Below are 20724 nucleotides of genomic sequence, written 5' to 3'. Positions count from 1 at the left end.
AGACATTTTACATCATCTCCAAAAATGTTCATGGTTGTCCAAGTTCTTGTTTTTATTTCATCCTGCTTTTCTCTGGCACTGTGGCTGATAATTTTTAAAATCTTAAATATTCCCTTATTCTGTGATATGTTTTGTCACTTCCCAACTCTCCCAGCTGCTGGTTTGAAACAATTTTTCCCTCTTAGCATCAGTCTCACTTCAGGTTGAAACTCTGCTGCTGCCTACTTTTATCACTCACCTTATATTGAACAGTAAATTATTAAAATACTATTATCATACATATTATCTATATTTAACTTCCTCAAAGGCATGCATTTCAAAATTGCAAGCTAATAATGACCTGCCATGTTTTATAGAGGCAGCTACATTTGTATTATATATACAACTTTAATAATTTCTGCAGTCTGAATGACTGCAATTGATACCTGAAATTATTTTACCTTTCCAACAACTCGTACCATGATTTTTTTTTTTTTTTTCCTGGTGGTGCAGTTGAGTTAAACAAGGAACTTTCTCTTAATATGCTTTGAAAGAGAACATGGCATTTTGCTGCAATTACTTGTGTGTTTGCACTCTGGCTTTATTAGCAGTCTGAGCACCCAGGCTTGATGCAGCGCAGTTGTTCCATTGTTCCACCCTTGGATTTATGGCTGGAGTATTAAAGAGACCTCAATTTGTTGGCTTTTGTTTGTGGCCGTTGAGCTAAACATAATCTAATAAGGCTTGTGTCAGGTGAGAGATGCTGAGAAGAATTCCAGGGGAGAAGTTGACATCTCAGCACCCTTCTTTGGAGTGGGGGGTGCTGTTTGCCAAGAAAACAGATTATTTGTGCAAAAATTGATCTTTCCTGGAAGAGCTCAAAGAGAAGAAAACAAACCCTGTCTTGGTTTTGGGCTCTAATTCCTCTTTCCATTTAAAAAAGTCTCTCTTTTGCAGTTGTAACCTTTTGAAGAGATTAGATTGGACCTCTAAGATAGAGTTCAGTGCTTTAGTGCAATATAATTGGGGAAATACTAAACGCCACTGACCTCATTTCCTTTAGAACAATGAGAATTAATAGTTGCACGTTTTATTAGGCTGATATTCCAGATGTAGTGTACATTTAATTAAGTGTAGTTTCCTTTTGGTTATGGTATGTGGCTCTGCTTTTTGTCGCAAATTCTTTCTAGTTTTACAGTTTTCCACATGTTTTCTTTCACCATTTATGATTTTTTCAAAGCGGGGCTATAAGGATTTAAATCACTTTAGCATGCAGCAAAACAGTTCCCATTCAAACAATAAACGCCATTTTAAAAAGCCTTTAGATCTTCTGTCACTTCATAAATATAAATGTATAAAAACATTATGCAGTTGTAGTGCCCACCTGCTAATTAAATGCAGATTTCCTCAAACTTGTTTTAAAATCCGCTTATTTGTTTCAACTCTGTCTCTGCTCAGAATACATATGGCCCTTGTGAAACTAATTATGCTTATGGAGCAGCTGTTAAATTTAGTGCAACTAATTTTATCCAATATTTTACATTTTAATTGATTACCTGTGAAGAAATTAGCAAATTAACACTTATTGTGCAGTAACTGAATGGGCTTTTATGGAGACTTTCAATTTTTACAAGCGGCCCGGGTGCTGATGGAATAAAGCCATTTCTTAGGGCTGGAGATGGGGAACTTATTGGTGAGCCTTGATTATCTGGTGTGAGAATTTAGGGATCCCGAGTGATGCCAAGCATCTGTGTGTTCTGCAACTTAGACATGAAAAGCAGATTGGAAAGTAATGGCTTTTCACAGAATTTTGGGAACATATGGGCTTATCTGGATCTAAGAACCCTTTGAAGATCTTTGAACTTGACTAAATGACTTAACCTTTGGCATGGTGGGTGGGTGTTCTGGGTGTTGTTGGGGGGAAGGGGATCCATGCTGCAAATCTCCTCTGCAGCTTCATTTTTTGGTGGTGGGTTTTTTTCCCCCCCCCTCTGGTAGTTCCATAATTTGAACATTTGGGGTCTTGCTTTAATAGGACTAATTGTGATTCTTGTTATTTTTCAACAGCAGATAAAATAGAAAATCTGTCTGCTCTGCCAGATCTGTGGCCTTTTGTTGTGGTTTGGTGGTGAGCTGGGGACGCAGATGACTTTTGGGAGCTCCATTTCAGGAAGTTTTATCTTGATTTCCTGTCCTGTAGATCTTGCAAGATACTTTAATAGGAATTAAGGATCAGTACAGAGAGACTCTTCCCAAGGCCATGGAGTGATGGGATATGTGGGAATGGCCTGGAGCTGGTGGAGGGGAGGTTTAGATGGGATTTTGGGGAGGAATTCATCCCTGTGAGGGTGGTGGGACACAGGGAGGCACAGGGACACCCTCCACTGTCCCAAGGAGCTCCAATCCCTGCCTTGGACACTGCCAGGGATGGGGAAATTTGATGCAATAATTCTTTTTATTTTTAAAAGCTGTTTCCTGGATGTAAATGTCACCTGCACAGACATGGGAATGAGCAGAAATCCAGTTATTGAGCATCCAGCCTTCCTGAGCTGAACTTGTTATTTGCACCTGCAAAAGGTAGAGCTGAACTCCAGTTCAGATTTGAGCTGAGAAACTGGAATTCTTTAGCAATAAATATTTTAGATTCCTGTTATTCCTGGTGGAGGACTTGCCATTAAGTGAGGAGAGGCCCTGCATCAATTAAGGGTGATTTGTGTTGCTACAGGGCTTTGTTTGTTAGGGGTTTATTTTCTGTTTTGGACTTACCTGCAGTTCTGAGAAACCAGGGTTACCTGGGAATAGTGGATGTAGGGCAGTGCTGTGTTAATCTGTGCTGCCTCATCATGATGTTTGTACAAACAGTGTCTCTGTGCCAAACAAAAATTAGATGTAATATCCAGAACTCTCTTTCGAGTCAAAACTTCTTCTGCCTGAGGAGTAAGGATGAATGGATGGACGGACACTCTTACATTTGTGATGACACACTAAAAATCCAATTTGTGCCAGCAAATGCTCTCCACTTAAGAATCCAGCAGGGCAGTGGTAATTTGATCTATTTCTGAGTGTTAATAGAGTGACCAGGATGGGAGAGCTGCTGCTGGAAGGTACCAGCTGCTGAAACAGGAACCCAGCCCTGACCTCTGGAGCTGCTCCTGGCAGGAACAGGGACCTGAACTCCCATGTGCTGGACAAATTCCAGAAATGTAATTTATAGCCTCATCTGGATGGAGGATTTTCTTTTGCTTAGTCTATTGTTGAGTTTTATTAAGCAGTTGTTGTTTCATAAAAGGAAGGATTTTGCCTGTGTGATTTGGCTTTTAAAGGCTTTGGGAGTTTTGCACTCCAAGAGGTGCTAAAGGAACTTTTAATGCTGTTTTTAAAATTCTCCTATTTCCTTCAGTACTTGATGAAACTTTTCCATGAGGTGCCATCAGAATTGAATCATGGGATGGGTTGGGTTGGGAAGGACCTTAAAGCCCATTTCATTCCATCCCTGCCCTGGGAGGGACACATTCCAAAGGCCAGGGTGCTCAGGTAAGAGAAACCAAGGAAAACTTGACCTGATTTTTCCCAAATATCCCTTGTCCACTCAGGTAGCATTGATCTGTGACAAATTATTAAATAAAACTTTAAAAATCTTCTACAAGAAATTCAGGAATAATGAAATAATTTTGGACACACAAAGAACCAGCCCTAATACTTCTGGATCTTTTTTTCCATTTTGTTAATGGATGAATCCATTGTTTGTTTTAAGTTATTTTGCATCTCTTTTCAGAGCAGGAGCAATGTTTTCTGTTTCACTTATTTTGCTAAATTGTCAGTTTAAAGGCATTAAATTGTGACCTGTGCTAGATTATTAAATGTATTTATTAAATGTATTGAAATTAGGCAATATAACTATAACAAGGCTGGGGTGGAGTCCTGGTGAGAAATGGCTAATTTCTAATTGTGAGGTAGGGCAGTAAGGTCTCTGAGATTTTCACTCTAGACCTTTAAGGCATTTAAAGTGTTTGTGTTCAGGGCTCAGTAGCCAAAAGCTTCCAAAACCTGGAGATGAAACCCTTGGTAGCAAACCAAGCCTGCTGATGTCAGATGTCTGACTTCACTCACTGTGGTTTTTGGAGAAAAATAGTTATCTAGATATCTCTGTGGAGGAAGGCAGAGGAATTGGTGGTGTTTTGTTAGGCTAATTTGGTATTTTACACTATGGAGATCCTTTTTGTCTGCCTAGAAGCAGCTTCTTCTTTCTCTGGTGAAGGAGAACGTTCCTTCACTACCTGGGTGCTTCCCACAAGAGTTTTGGTGGCTCCTCTTCTGCTTGTTTAGATAATCCAATAGATGCTGCAAAAGATTTAACCTGTTTTAATCAGAATCTCTTCCCCAGTTGCTTTGGGGTAATTTTTTCCTGTCAGTCTATCTAATTCCTTCAGTTTTAGCTTTATATTTTCCAGATTCTTTACTGAAATAAAACGGTGCATAACTCTGAACCGCACGCACAGTGCCAGCAGCTCCCCTCACAGCTCAGGCACACAGAACAATCCCTGTCCTGCCCAGAACCAAGGACACCGAGGCTGCAGCTTCAGCCCAAACAGTGCAAACAGCACAGGATGGAGGGGGGAAACTGGGAGGGTGGGACTGCACACCCTGGAGATGGAATCGGACAGTGAACCCAATGTGGAAAAGGACAAAAACTTATAAAAATGTGAGAACTTGTGACTTGGGGTCCATCTTGGGTCTATTTTGGGTGTAGCCTTGGTCAGGCTCTTGTGCTGCCCAAGGTGTATCCTTTGAAGGCATTTTAATAAATCCCTGTTTGATTCCTTTAACTCTGCCCAGCCTCTGTTCCAGGCAGTCTCTATAGGCATCAGTCTCCATCCCTGGATGTGTTTAAAAGCAGACTGGATGTGGCCCTCACTGCCAGGTTTAGTTGGGGTGTTAGGGCTGGGTTGGACTCAATGATCTCGGAGTGTTGGAGCCCTGATTGCTGAGAATTTTGGATTTCTGTGCTGCCCGGCACTGACCCCCAAGAGAGCACTGCACTGACCTGAGGCCATGGAGAAGCTTCCAAAATGAAATGATGGAACTGGGATTGTGGGTGGGGAGTTTGAATGAAGTGTGTGATATCACAGGGTGGGAAACTCAGAGTTTGGGGTTTTAGAATACAGTAATAGATATAAAGCAAGATGGAGGTTTTAGGGTGGAGACTGGTCCTCCTTCTTCTTTAGGAGTTTGGGTGGTATTTTGTAATTGGACAGAAAAGTCAGCATTGCAGACTTTGAGTGATCAGTTACTGGGTTCAAAGTAAATAATTTAGGTGTAATTTCTTAATTGGATAGTTTAGCCTTGAAATACCTTGTGTAGAAAGATAGTTAGCTCTTTTGTGGCATGTTAATGGGAGAACCCCCAGTGGGTCCCTGTGTTACTTCAAAGTAACTGTGTCCTCTGCAGGCCAGGGTTGTCCAGTTCTTGTAGAAGTACAGCATGCCCTTGTTCTGCCAGGAATTCTTCTCCACCTGATGTCTCTGTGGCTGTGCAGGTTGCGGGCACGGCAGCGCTCCTACAGCCGCAGCAGCGAGAGGTCTGGCCACAGGGCTGGGTCCCTGTGTTACTTCAAATTAATTCTCATCTGCAGGCCAGGGTTGTCCTGTTCCTGTAAGAGTAGGGCATGTCCTTGTTCTGCCCAGAACTCTTCCCCACCTGGTGTCTGTGTGTCCCTGCAGGTCACGGTCACAGCAGCGCTCCTACAGCCGCAGCAGTGAGAGGTTCTGCCACATGGCTGGGTCCCGGTGTTCCTTCAAAGTAACCGTGTCACCTGCAGGCCAGGGTTGTCCAGTCCTTGTAGGAGTAGGGCATGTCCTTGTTCTGTCAGGAACCCTTCCCCACCTGGTGTCTGTGTGTCCCTGTAGGTCGCGGGCACGGCAGCGCTCCTACAGCCGCAGCAGTGAGAGGTTCTGCCACAGGGCTGGGTCCCGGTGTTCCTTCAAAGTAACTCTGCAATCTACAGACCAGGGCTGTCCAATTCCTGTAAGAGTAGGGCATGTCCTTGTTCTGCCAAGATCCTTCTCCACACGGTGTGTGTTTGTCCCTGCAGGTCGCGGTCGTGGTCGCAGCAGCGCTTCTACAGCTGCAGCAGCGAGAGGTTCTGCCACAGGGCCAGGTCCCTGTGTTCCTTCAAAGTAAATGTGTCACCTGCAGGCCAGGGTTTTCCAGCTCTTGTAGAAGTACAGCATGCCCTTGTTCTGTCAGGAATTCTTTTCCAGCTGATGTCTCTGTGGTTGTGCAGGTCGCGGGCACGGCAGCGCTCCTACGGCCGCAGCAGCGAGAGGTCCGGCCACAGGAGAACCCACAGCGGCTCTCTGTGTTCCTTCAAAGTAACTCTGTCACCTGCAGGCCAGGATTGTCCAATTCCTGTAGGAGTACAGCGTGCCCTTGTTCTGTCAGGAATTCTTTTCCAGCTGGTGTGTGTGTGTCCCCGCAGGTCGCGGTCGCGGGCACGGCAGCGCTCCTACAGCCGCAGCAGCGAGAGGTCCGGCCACAGGAGAACGCCCAGCGGGTCCCGGGAGCGCCGCAAGGGCAGGGACAAGGACAAGGACAAAGCCAAGGACAAGGGCAAAGGGAAGGAGAAGGAGATCCACGGCACCAAGGCTGGGTGAGTGAAACGGCAAGTGATAGAGCTGGAGCAAAACCGGGCAGCAAGACCATGTCCTTTTACTCTTGTGATAATCTTCCTTTAAATTGTATTTTATATCAGCTAAGTTTATGTAAATGTAGAATATTTGAAAGGTGGGGAGTTATTCAGACAGTTTGGAGGGTGGGGTTTGTTGGGTTTTACAGTTCTGCAGTGTGGTAATGTTTCACACTAAGCGATGGTTTCGTTTTCTACACTTTCCCTCCCAGCTTGGTTTCAGGTGGATTAAAGAGCTGCGATTTGTTAATATAAACATTCTTCCCATATGTAATAGCCATGATATAGGGGAAAATGAGGAATATTGGAAAGCATGAGGGCTTCTTCCTCGGAGAAGGTGGGCTTCACTGTTCACACACACCTACACCTCCTCCCAGAGGCAGGAGTTCCTCTGGGCTGTGGTTGAGGCTCAGAAATGCAGTTCCAGCACAAGCCTTGCTCTGGGTGAATGATGGGAACCCTTGAGAACCTGCTGTAGTTGAATTTCTGCTTGGAATAACTTGGGTTGTTGATGACAGATTGCAGGAAAGACAATGTAATTTTTTTATATTTTATGTAATTTACGTAATTCCTCTGCTTTATGCATCATGATCTGATGCAGCCTTTCCTGGGCTGTTTGCTTTTCCCTCTTTGTCAGATCCCTTCCAAAAAAACCCAAAACACTGAGGTGTCACTTCATGACCTTCCCTTGGATGGTTTCCCACTGAAAATGCTCCTGGGGAATTTCTGGAGCAACATCTTCCACCCACATGTGGGCTTCCGTTGGCTTCTGGAATTCTCCCTTTGTTCCCTGCGGCAGCAGGAAAATTCCTGGTTAAGTTGGATCCGGTTTGGACTCTCCAAGCAGATTTAATTTCTAGACCCAGAGTCTGGAAAGTCTCATTATTCTACAGAGCCCTTCCAGAACCTCCAGCATCAGGGAATCCCTGGTGGAAACCATCCTGTGGCCTCAGTATTTGAGCAGATCCTTCCTCAAAGGCACCTCAAGGACCAGGTCTGGTTCCCAGTTTAAATTCATGGTTGTTTGCAATGTATTTATTCAAAATAGCTGCTTTGGAGCTGTAATGAAGATCAGCCTGAAGCCAGATTGTGGGAAGAAGGGACATAAATTCTCAGGTGCTGCTTGACTTTATAGTTTAACTTTGCATAAAAGGAGGTATTTCAGCTTGGCAGCACTGCAGCTTATCTGAGAGATGTTGTATATTTGGGGCTTTACTGCTCCTCTAAAGCACAGAATCAAAATGCTCTTTTTTCACTAATTAAGCAGCAAATTTGTTTGTGGCTCCTGTGAGCCCTAATGATGATTTTCTGTCCTTGGCTTGGCTGTGTTTGTAGATGTGAGGGGGAAAGGTCTGTGCTTGGGGCTTTTTGGGGGCAACTTTAGGTTCTTTCAAGGGAGATCTTGTCACAGTAAACATCTCAAGAGAAACTTCAAGAGGAAAAAAAACTAAAATTAGTTTAAAAACAGTGTTCTGGACATTGTCCTTTGGCATTCCCCATTTCAGTGATGATTATCTAACGTTGAGCACTGAACTTCTGGAGTGCTGGAGAAGTACCAGATGTTCATGAGCTGGGCTGTGAGACAGCTCAGCTCTTCTCCTTTACACCCTGAAATGTTTTAAGGGATGTTCCACTTGTCCAGCCATGATGGAGGGAAATCCTGGGAATGTGGGGAGCTCCAGGGAGTTCCCTCCAGCCCCAAATCCCACATTTAGACCAGCAGCATCTACATGCAGGAAGCCCTCAGCTGTCCAAGTCTGCACAAGTGAGGGGTTTTACAGCACTACAATGTTTTCCCACTATTTCTTGTACTAATCAAAGCATTACATTCATCTTTTATTTATGCTTTTTGAAATTCTCTTGTTTTAAAACAACCTGCATGCATGTCTTCATTGACCTGGTTGGGTGTGCTGTTGAATTTTGATGTTTTGAGTCTTGATCAGCTTCAAAACATGCAAATTCTGTTGTTCTGAGATGTGTTTTTCATAAGGCTCCTTGCTCATTGTTAAATTGGGGGGCAAAGCTACTAAAAGCTTATTAGTTTTATATAAGTTTTTTCTAGATTTATGGGTCTTGTAGTTTCTTGTGTACTGGTGGAATTTGGGATTACTTCTCCGAGTGATTTTGACAATTTTTAATGGAATAAATTAAGAGCAGCTCAGTTGTTAAGAGAAAAGAAGTGGTGAACCATTAATCAAACCTGACCACTGGTTTAATTGCTGATCCTTAATTAAGGTTGTTGATACATTTGGGCACTAATGGTTTCACAGCTTCCTAAATACTTTGACAGATCTCAGAATCCTGGAATGGTTTGGGCTGGACCATCCTTAAATCCCATCTCATTCCAGCTCCTGCCATGGCAGGGCCACCTTCCATGGACCAGGCTGCTCCAGGTGGCCCTGGGCACTGCCAGGGATCCAGGGGCAGCCACAGCTGCTCTGGGCACCTGTGCCAGCCCCTTCCCTCTGTCCCAGGGAACAATTCCTTCCCCAAATCCCATCCATCCCTTCCCCTGGCAGTGGGAGCCACTCCCTGGGTCCTGTCAGTATTCCAGAGCTGAGGAGCTCCTTGTTCCAACACAATCTCCATTTTTCCTGTCAGTTCCACACTTCAGGGCTCTGAGGTTTCACTGAGGTCCCCCAGTCTGGGGGCCATTTTCCAGTGGCATTTCCTGCAATGCCCTGGAGTGGATCCATGCCCAGTGCCCATGGATGGCACGTGGGTCATTGATGGCTGCTGATGAGATTTTTGCTGTTTGGAGAAACATCAGGAGTAAAGTGGCAACATTGGACTTTCCCGAGTCAGACTCTCCTGGAGCTTGGCACAGGATTATTTCCCCCTTCCTTCTTCCCAGCCAGTGCAGTAGGAAGTCATTTATGGTAATTGGCCCTGATTTGCATATAGGTGATGGAGTTGTGTGGGGCAGAGCACCCCAGAAGTGCTGGGAAGCTGTGCTGGGATCAAAGGGGCTGTGCAGGAGCTGTTGCCTGACACCGGGCTGGGGGTGTTGTTGGCATTAAACATTCATCACCCTCCCAGCCTGCCAGCAGGAATTCTGGGCTGGGCTGACATGTTTTCATGCAAAATTTATTGGGCAAGACGAGGGTTGTAAAGAGAGATCTGGCTGCCTTGCACCAGCAGCAGAGGGGGAATGCTTGACTGGGAGGGAGGATTCCTCTGGCACGTTTGGGGCCTGTGTTACACCAGAGCTGAGGGGTTGGGAAGGCTGATTGTCTCTCCAAGACCTTTTCCTCAAAATCTGACCTGCCAAAATCCATTTCTCAAGGAGCAGAAACGTGCAAACACAAATTGATGTTCAGGGTGCTACAAGGCTTGGTTAATTTGCACTGCTCAGGTCTCAGATTCAGGACTTCTTGTTGGTTGTTTCAATTCTCTTTGGAGTTTATTTCAAAGAGGTTTATGAAGAAAATATAAAGTACTTTGTGTTTGGTTTGTAGCTCAGGAGTCCAGAAGGAAAATGCATTCATTTTGGAAGTTTTGATCCCAAATAGAATAAATAAGGATTGCTGCTGGGCTGGAACCTTGCATGCCATGGTTCAACCTTGATCAAATTCTTGTTGTTGAGTTGTAAACATCCTAGAGGAGGTGCTTCCAGGAAAATGGAAATGGGCAGCAGAAATGGGCTGCTGGGAATTGTAGAGTCTGGCCAAAAATCCCTCTTAAACATGGACGTTCCTAGAAAAACTGGAGAACTTCTATAAATCTGTTTAAAATTAGCAACTGCATTTTGAATGCTGAAACCAAACTACTCCATCCTGTGGTGGAAAGTAGTTTGAATGCTTATAGGAGAAATATCTTTTGGCAGAGGGGAAAACCATTTCCTTAATCCAGGCAGGTTTATTTTCAGTGTCTGGGCTAAATTATGAGGACTTTGAGAAGTGCTTCCAGTAAAGTTTTAAGATGCTTGGTAGGACTCCTTGGCTCCAGTGATTTCCTTTGGTAGCTTCTTGAAGAACAGCTTCTAAAATTGAATGAGCTTGAGCCCCTTTGTCCAGCCTGGGATACTCCAGTGGCTGCCGGGCGCTTCCTTGGACTCAAAGTGGATTTTCCAGGATCTTTATGATGGCAAGGGAGTCACTTATCCACAGTAAAACCAAAATGCCTCTTCTATTGATTAATTAATAATTTATTCTTACTCCTTTTGCCTTTCTCTCTACCTCCAGCCTGCAGGCAAAGCCCAAGCACGAGGTGACCGGAGCAGGTAATGAAGAAGTCACCAGAAGAGTGTCTCTGGGTGACTCAGAGCAGAAAGATGGAATCCCTTGCCCTGTCAGGATCTGTGCTTGCTGATGGAACAGGAGCTGAGCAGTTTGGGCTGGTCCCTGCAGTGTCCATGGGAGGGATCCAGGGAGCACCCAGGGAACCCCTGGGCGTGTTTGGGGTGATGGGTGAGATCTGAGCTCTGCTGGGAGGCAGAGGAAGCAGCTGAGAGGCCAGACCAGGACAGTTTCCTGCCAGTAAGTCAGCCAAAGGCTAATGGGAAGCAGAGGAAGGGTTTTCTCTGAAAAGGGCTGAGACCTCCATATGCCCAGAGCAGCTCGAGGGTCACTTGCCTTTGACCGAGATTTGTTGCTATTGTTGTCTAAGCTGTGTTGGCCTTGTTTTTCTTTTTGTTTGCTAAAAATCCTCTTTTAGGACTCAAAAGACTGGCCATTTATTTAATGGGCAGCAGCATATGGGATGATTTCTTTCCCTTTCACTCCCAGACAGCTGGAAAAGCCAGCGTGGATGGGACACGTGTGTGAGCTGTGGAGCAAAACTGTGCAGGAGATGCTGGGGAACCACTGGCTCTGGAAAATAAATAGATTTTAGTTCAGAGTAAACATTTCATTTTCATTCATTAAGTACTTTTTGTGCTAAGTACAGAAATCTAAGTTTTGTGTTCAGATTCTGTAGTTCAGACTGTCAGTTAGTGATGGCTGTCAAATGAGCTTTCCTGCTAAATTCATGGACTATGCTGAGGGAATTATATTTCTCCCTATTTCCAGAAATAGGTTTTGGAAAGCATTTGAAGGCAGTATCTTCAAAGACACACATTCTTTTAAGCTGTTTAAAATTTTCCAAACTATCCGCTCCTTAAAACTGCCAGCCACCCTGATTGTCCTTTTATAACTATATAATTTGCATTATCCTGGGGTTTGGGGGGAATCATCCCTTGAACGTGGGGTGTTCCTGCTGAAGGAGGGTTTTGTTTGCCCACATGTCCAAGCACACACACGCTCTGAATGTGAACGTGGAGTTTTGGGGTTTTTTTTCCCTGGGACACCTTGTGCTGGGAGAGCAGCTGACTATTGTTTTAATGGCCTCCCTTAATCTGGGCAGGAGGAATCCAAACTGAATGATCCAGAGCTGTGCAAATCCAGTTAGTGTGAGCTGTAATCTCTTTACTGGGTTTAAGGAGTTGGAGTGGCACTGAGACGCCCTGCAGATACTGAACAGCAGAGATACAGTAATCACCTCACCCTGCGCCCTGCTCCCGCATCCTGCCACTAAACCCACGGTCCCAGCAAGGATTTAGGGAAAACCCAGCCCCAAACAGAAAACTGCTCCTCAGAGCAGGCACAGGAGGGGCAGGTCACACACAGCCCATCTGAAAGACAATGCTGTGGTAAAGGGAAATTGAAATTCACATTAAAAATATTAAACTCGCTGTTGCACCTCGTATTTTGGATTGGGAATGCTTTTTTGGAATGAGCTTACCTGCTGTGGAGATTATAAACCATCCATGGCTGTGATTAGCAAGGGAAGGAGAATCTTTGTTTAGAGGAACCATTTCTAATCCTGGTCTGATTTTGGACCTTTCTGTTGTTTGGAATTATAAAATAATGTGACAAACTTAAATGAAATAATTTAAATTGTTATCAGTGATAGGACACAAGGGAATAGTTTTAAATGAAGAGTAGAGGGATGTAGGTTGGATATTGGGAAGGAATTCCTGGCTGGGAGGGTGGGCAGGCCCTGGCACAGCTGTGGCTGCCCCTGGATCCCTGGCAGTGCCCAAGGCCAGGCTGGACATTGGGAATTGTAGCACCTGGGACAGTGGGAGGTGTCCCTGCCATGGCAGGGGTGGCACTGGGTGGGATTTAAGGTCCCTTCCAACCCAAATCTCTTTGTGATTCCAAAATTCACTTCCAGGCTCTGCTTTCATCCTTGGCACCCCTGGTTCTGTGCAGGGCAGGTTGTTCCTACCCAGTGGGAGTGAAACCCTACAGAGTTTATAACCTGTGCTCCCATTTTCCTGCTTCCACACCCTTTCATTGCAGTGATTTTCCACTGAGGAGGGAAGGCTCTTGGATCTTCCCATGGAGGAGAGACTGGCCAACCCAAATTTTCCATTCTGGAACTTGTGGGTCTGGTTCCCAAAGGAGATTTCCTGATGCAGAGGCTGCTCTTGACCTTGAAGTCCCTGTCTTTCATTGAGAATCCCTTGATCCCTTCTTGGAATGATCCCCTCTGGTTCCCCAGCAGGATGGGATGATGTTCCCCGTGGAGCAGAGTGGTCCTTGTGACAGTAATTCAGCATTGTGTTGGGTTTATTCCCTTTTTTACATTTTGTTTTTAGGTTATGGCAGCCTGATGCATTGCACTTTTTCTGGGGCAGAACTCTGGGAATGGCTTCCACTCCAGCCATCAATTTTTACATTATTTAGTGTAAAAACCAACACCTTCAAATATCCATGAAAACAGGGCTGGGAAATGCTTTGGGTGCCTTCCAGGGTGGGAATGGGGAGACCCAGAGGGAACATCTTGGATTCTCCTGGATCCTGCCTCACTCCTCAGCTGCTCCAGCAGCTGAAGCTCTTGTACTACAAGGCCCATGTAATGGTGAATTATGTTGGGAATGATTTTTCCTGGGCTGAAACTGAAGCAGCAGGACCAGTCCATTCTCTCCACATGGATTAAGGAATTGATCAGGAAGGTCTGCCTTGGCTGCTCGGAGCAGAATCTTTTGAGGCTGCTTAATGGGATCATGCTGTGTCCAAGAGGGAAAAGGGAATTTTCCATTGATTATTGTCAGGTGGGCATTGAAAAATATTAGGGGAATCCAGACAATGGAGAGTGTTCACCAGAGGAATGGGGAATGCAGAGCCAGGGGTAAGAAGGCTTCGTGTGCCTGCCTTTGCCATCTCCCTTTTTCCTTTTTATTTCCTCCTTTGCTCTGCCTTTATTTCCTGGCCACATTAAACAGTGTGGAAAAAACCCCTGGGTGAAGTTTTGGATGATGTTGCAGTGGGAGTTTCTGCTGGGAGTTAATTTACAGGTCCCCTGTGAGTCAGGAGCATGAAGAGGGAAGAGAAGGAAGGGGTTTATATGGAGTGAGAGCCACTAAATCTGATTTAAAGGGTCACAATGTGCTTTTTATTGAGGAGGACAAAAGATTAAAGTCCATCAATTAATTTATTTTAAAAAACAAAGCAAGCTTTAGCCCCCAGAGCTTGTTGGAAACTCTTTCCATGAGCTTCAAAGATAATTTTAATGGTTCTGCTACTTTTTTCCTTTTTTAAACATTCATGCTACAATAACTCAGTAAATGGATAGTGGATAATTAGGTCTTGATGTTACAGGCTCAAAATTTTATATGCTGTAGGTTTTAGATATAATTTTTGAAAATTCTACTCTGCCCTGTAATATGTTCTGACTCGTGCCTTATTTTTAGGTTGTACTTCTCACATTGTTATGGGAGAGGAATTTTTTCCTGACAAAGTTTCCTGGCATTTGAAAAATTTATTTCCTCCGATGTCCAGCCTGGCCTGGGGCACTGCCACGGATGCAGGGGCAGCTCCAGCTGCTCTGGGAATCCCACCCCAGCCAGGAATTCCCAATTCCCAATGTCCCACCCATCCCTGCCCTCTGGCAGTGGGAGCCATTCCCTGTGTCCTGTCCCTCCATCCCTGTCCCCAGTCCCTCCCCAGCTCTCCTGGAGCCCCTGCAGGCCCTGCCAGGGCTCTGAGCCCTCCCTGGAGCTGCTCCTGTCCATGGTTGGTTCTCTTCTCTGTCCTGCAAGTTTTGGAGTCACTTTTGGAGCAGAGCCCGGGGATGGCACCAGAGGAAGGGGCAGGGACTGATCCCAGGGGATTCCCCCAGACCAGGGGGGCTCTGGAGCCTCCCAGGGACAATTCCAGTGCTGTGCCCTGCGGTGGCACCAGGTGAGCCCTGTGGTCCCTCCCCGGGCTGGGCGTGGCGCAGCAATCTGGGAAGGGCTGCAGAGATTCCCCCGTGGAAATGCAGCCCCGGTGCAGGGGTTGCGCTGGAGCTGCTTCAAGCATTGCTGGTAAGGGGTAATCACCACTTATGCAATATTTTTATTGGAATATTTGCCAATATAGCCAGATGGGATGCGATTTAGCTTGTCTGGCCCTTGCAGGGCAAGGAAAGGAGGGATGATTGACACACCTGAGAGGGAATGGTCAGGGGAGGGACCCAGGTTCTGGGGTAAACCTTGAAATCACACCTCAACATCTTTTTAAAATATATTCCCCTTCAGTGCTTTTCAAAGCTCTGTCCAAATGGGTTTTGTAGCAATGCTGAAAATTTTACTTGTCTTGGATGAATGATCCTTCCAGTAAGAGCCAGGACTTCTCTTCTGCTCCAAAACACCTTCCCATGTGGAGAATGTGTGGTGAAATCCCTTTTTTGGGCAGCCTGGGAAGGGCCATTTTGGGAGGCCAGGATCCCATTTCGGCGTGGCACTTGTCACCCACGGTCCCAGTGCTGTCCCTGTGTGCCAGCAGGAAGGCAGGGCTCAGTTTGCAGGCACTGCCTTCCCCTGCTCTGCCTTTAATCTGTGCTGTGTTTATGTAATGCAATAGAAATGTTGCTAACGTGATTATACTTTTCTATCTTATTAGCTTCAATACTGAGCACAATAAAATGGAAAACTGTTTAAATGTTATGTTTAAGTGCTTGAGATAAGAGTTCTTGTAAATGAAATGTGATTACATTTCTGTAATAGATCTTCTCTGTCTGCTCGGACTTTGTTGAGCAATGTAATTCTTTTGGGATTGCTGTTTCTAAGTTTGATTTCTTTTTTTTTTTCCCTTTAATTTTGATAGAACCAGCCATGTAAAATGTTACACACCAGCAGACAATGCGCAGAAATCTCTTGAAAAGGCAGGGCTTCCTGTGTGAGGCACAAAACCAGGGCTCCATAGTTCTCTTTGTGATAACCAATTTGAATTAAACATAATTCCCCAACATCACCTTGAATTTCCATCTGTGTAACCCCGATGTTCTTAGGGGGTTTTGCATTTACCTAATGCTCTGGGCTATTTTCCCTCAGCACGGATGGCAAACTGTGACTATCTCCAAACTGGAGATGATATGAATAACAATTGTTTGCTGATCTTCCCCTGTATCTCCCTGCATAACCTGCAGCCTGCAGAGGCTGAGGAAGTGGCAGATAGCTTTTGTCATCCCTTATCCGGGCTGTACACTTGTAAGGAAGAGCAGGGATAATCGCCTAAATCTAATTAGGGGTTAAAAGAGGCCATGACTGTGATGTGGCAGTGAGACACCTTACTGTAGCAATCCTGTTTGCATTAGAAAAATAAGGTTGTCATATTGATTATTCAAATGAGCTTCCATTGGCCATGGCTCAATGGCTGCTGTGCAGCTGAAGCTCTGGAAGGTCCCAGCTCTGGAGCATACATTATGTGATGTCTTGTTTGCTCATTTCAGGGCTTTAAACCTGAGGCTGAGGGAGTTTTGTCGTGACAATTAAGGGTTTAAGTGACCACTGGAAAATGAAGTTGAGCTTGCCTGGGTGATGGCTGCGATTGCTCAAAGCCATTCAATGGGGGCCAATGAATTTGCTTCCCATCCTTTATGGAGAAATCAGTATTGGAGTTAACAGATCTTGTTTGTGCATTAATTGATGTTTAGTTCAAAGTCAAACAGAGCTGAAAAGAATAAAGTAATTGCATTCAGATCAATTCCACGTCCAAGAGATAGTGAATTCCCCTGGCTCTTACTTTAGGGGCTGCCTTTTAATTTTTAAAAAAAATGTTTATCTGCTGCTGGTCTATTACAGCTTCTCAAATATTTCTCAGCACTTGGCTTTTTGTCACTCCCAGTCAGGTCTGTGGCATCCTGCAAATGCAGGAGATGCTTCAGGATGTGCTGATTTCAGCCTTCCCTGTTACCTGGTGATGTAAATACCAGATGCAGGATGGAAAAAAGTGTTTTAAAAGACCAATTTATTAATTTAAAAAAATATTTTTGGTCCTTCTGTAGTATACCAAGTACCACCTGCTAGGCTGTGTTTTATTTACAAAGAGTGGACATTTTTCTAGTGTTCTGCCATTGGTTTGTGCAGCTTCTGTAATTCTGTAAATCATTACAGATTTACAAGGAAGAGTCCACCTTGAATCCCAGACATGAAGCAGAATTTGCAAATTTTACCCCATAGCTGAAATTATTTCCCTCATTTCACCTGCAGTTTGAACATTGTTGACAGCTGTTGGCTGTGCTGGATTTCTGTGCTGGGCCAAAAAAATACATCTAGAGACAACTAAACTGGTTTATCCTCTTGTACATAGTACAGAGTTTTCAAAATTATTATTTATTATTACTATTTAAGAATAATAATTTGTTAATATTGTTTAATAATTAATAATTATTATTTTAAACTAAAGTTTTAAAATTTCTTTACTTGATTCTTCCAGTTTCTTCCATTCTCTGCTTTTGGTACTGGATGAGTAAAATTTGTAAAATTTTACTCACCATAAAATTTACTTTTGTAAATTTTTTGTAAAAAGTAAATTGTGAGATTTACTTTTACAGTAAAAAAATTAACTGTAAAAGTTATTCACCCAAATGCTGAACTGGTTGATTGAAGCCACGATGACCAGAGGAATGGGATTTTTTAAATATCTATATTTCTATATATTATTTATTTATGTTGCTGGACCATCCTGGCCTGTTTGAAAGGTCTGAAAATTGTCAAAAAAGGTTGATGTAACTTTGCAGCATCTTGCTTGGACAGGAAGTTAAGCAGTGGCTGATCCTGTGCTGCCTTTGTGTGAAAGTCCTGAGCTTTGTGCTGCTCCCATGGATGTGTCTGACTGCTTGGAACAGTTCCAGTTCCACCTTCTGGGGACTCCCCTTTGTGGCACTTCTTTGCAAGGCACAATAATTTTGTCTATTGAAATTGCAGCTTTCAGCCCAAACTGAAAACGGGGGAAAAGCCAATATATGAAGCTTTTTTTTTTTCAGCAGTATCAAGGTGCTGTTTGTGGAGATCAGTCCCTCATTTTGCACATTCATTCTAAATAAAAATTTAAAAAATTATCAATTTATTTATTAATTTTTAATTTTCTCCTAATCTCTTTCAGCCACAAGTATTGCCATATTCTCTACCACATTCTTCTTCCACCAGCAGTTAGCAAAAATGCAGTTTGTTTTGATTGAGATAGGTGAGACTGTCTGGATGCATTTCTTAAACAGAGGGAAATAAGACAAATCTGAGGAGTGTTGCAATAGGGAAAATCCTTGATCCTGGGAGCATCACAAAGAGGCAGAACTTGCAGTTGGCAAAGGGGTTTTTGGCTGTTCCTCCTTTCAGAAATTATAAAAGCTCAGTTCACCCACGAGCTCAGCTGACTCTGGGCTGGCTGAGGCCACCACCTTGAAATTTGAGGTGAAAATAAGAATTTTAAAGTAAAGCAGCACCACTTTGGGCTTGTCTTGCAGCACCAGGCTGCAGTGGCTCAGGAATGGTTGGCTCAGTGATTTTTGGGGATGTTTTCCAGTCTTTGTGAGAGCCAGGGGAGGTTCAGGTTGGACTTTGGTTGGAATTTCCTGACAGGGCAGCCCTGGAATGGTCACAAAATTGGATCTCCGTTTCATAACCTGATTTCATTGCAGGATTTGGCCAAAGGCTGGACTTTGATGGTCTTGGAGGTCTTTTCCAGCCTCAGTGATGCCAGGAGGTCCCTCCTGAGCAGAGCTGGGGGGGTGCTGGAGGGGACACATGACACAAAAACATTGGTACAGGTCACTGGGTGGGTTTGGAACTCGAGGTGTTTGGGGGTATTCCCCTGGTTCTTTGCACATTTGGGGTTCTTCCCACCAGTGTCAGCTGGATCATCCACATTCCCTTTTGTACGGGCTGGGAATCCTCTGGGAAGGGCTGCCCTGCGAGGATCTGGCCACTTATTTGGTATTTTTATTTCAAATAGAATATTTCACTTCACCTCCAACATTTGCAGGTACAACAGGAGATGCTGGTTTTAACCATCAACCTCTAAATTCCTTCGGATCCAGGTCTCCTGCCTTGTTTATGGCGCTCAATTCCTTCAGTAGTCTCTTCTCTATACTAAGAAACAACCTTTGAAGGAAATCTTTGCTGTAGAATGAGACGTGTCTTATATTTTTCTTTTTTTGGTCCCATTTGGTGGTAAGTCAATAATGTGCAGCACTAATTATTTTGATTTCATTGAAGAAATGCCAGAACACAAAATGGTTTTGGGAGATTCTGAGGGAAGGTGTCCCTGGGGAGCTGGAATGGGATGGGTTGAAGGTGCCTTCCAACCCCAACCTTTCTGGGATTTTGGGATTCCTGGTTTACTTGCTTGGCTGGCGCTTTCCTGGGAGTTTGTTCCACCCTGCAAAGCCACTCCTGCTCTGTTTCCACTGGACACTTTGTCTGGAAGTGCTGGGAATGAGGAATGCCAAAGCAAACTGATGGTGTTGGTTTTTCATGGCAGCAAAAGGTTAAAAGCAAATTACTGAGAGCAAGAGAGCGAAATGGGTGAGGCCAGTGTGGTGTGTAAGAATTTTAGATTTAATAATTGGTGGAATGAGAAGCCTGAAGGAGCTTCTGGTGCTGCTCAAGGAGCATGAAGAGCTCAGGCAGCTTTGCTTGGTGCTGTTGGGGTTTTTTTCGGCTGTCAGATTTTCTACCAAAAACACAAATTGTGATTTAGAAGAACTTGGAGATCTTTCCTTGTTCTCACCCTGCTGTGCTGCACATCAGACTCCAGCCTGTATCTGATTTCAGCCCTGTCCCAAAGGTGCCCAGCCTTGTTTTGGGCTGAATCCTGTGAAAGCCAAGGTGAGAACTTTAGTGATCCCTGTCCATCTCCTCTCCTTCATGAGCTCCAAGTAGCTGGTTCTAATTTGATTTGATTTTTCCCCTCGTGCCTTTATTAATTTCAAAGCATTTCCAGGTTATTTTTATCACTGTGTGTTAGGCTTGGGTTTGGTCAGATGTGTTTGAGTCGTGCAATCAGTTTCTGTTTTAATTCCATTTTGATTAAATATTATTTCTTCCTCTTCATTTGTGGCCAAGGAACTTGAGGAATTCCCCCTCAAGCTTGAACAACTTCAGCTCTCCCTTTTAAAATTTGATGAATTTGTCTTGCAACACAGCCCAGCATGGAAGTTGTTGGAAGATAGAATTTCCTTCCTTACTGGGAGTTAGACTGGGCTGTGTGGAATGAGCATCTTGGAGAGACCAAGAGACTTCCAAAGGTTTACCTTAAAGCTACATTGAGTTGAGAAAAAAAAAAAAATTAATTATGGGGGAAAGCCTGAAACTCAAACCTCATCTGACCAAAAAATCTGAGGTAGGTGAGGAGAGGAAATATTCTCAGATAAGTGGATTTGCTCTGTTTGGGAATGGGGAAATTCTTGTCTTGTGTAGGAATGAAAAGCTGGGCCTGTGAGACATACCTGAGATATTCTGAGAATATTCTGAGATCAGCCTGGGCTGGGTGGAAGGAGGGAGAGGAATTAAACCAAAATCACCAACTCAACCCAGCAGCATTTCCAGAGTGGGTTTTTATCCCTCCCCACAAGAATGTCTGAAACCCCACGAGTTTTCAGGCTGCTAAAATGGGACCAGAGCTGGAATTCCAGCCAGGTGGGAATTTGTGGGGCTCAGCTGAACTTGGCCATGACTCCCAAACGGCTGCACTCTTCTTCGGGGATTTTGGAAATGTTTTTTTGAGTCTTTGGTTGTAAAAGCTGTGCATCCAAGGGTTGCTGGGTGGCCCTGGTGCTTCCCTGAGCTGTGGAGAGGAGTTGGTTGTTGGTTC

The 20724-nt window shown here is 44.4% G+C and overlaps 1 protein-coding gene across 1 annotated transcript in view; it reads left to right on the top strand.

The window, feature by feature from the left end:
- Nucleotides 1–20724, top strand: part of RSRC1 (arginine and serine rich coiled-coil 1) — a 98495-nt gene that overhangs the window by 19400 nt on the left and 58371 nt on the right. Inside the window, exon 5 of the mRNA XM_054282931.1 lies at nt 6458–6628. Coding sequence (XP_054138906.1) covers nt 6458–6628 — 171 coding nt within the window. The remainder of the gene's footprint in view (nt 1–6457; nt 6629–20724) is intronic.

The sequence above is a fragment of the Melozone crissalis genome, unplaced genomic scaffold (genome assembly GCF_028551555.1).
Source record: "Melozone crissalis strain CALT ecotype California unplaced genomic scaffold, PUWL_Pcris_2 ptg000034l_1, whole genome shotgun sequence".
Lineage (NCBI taxonomy): Eukaryota > Metazoa > Chordata > Aves > Passeriformes > Passerellidae > Melozone > Melozone crissalis.
Note: the sequence above shows the minus strand (reverse complement) of the source record. Positions and strands in the feature narration are given on the sequence as shown.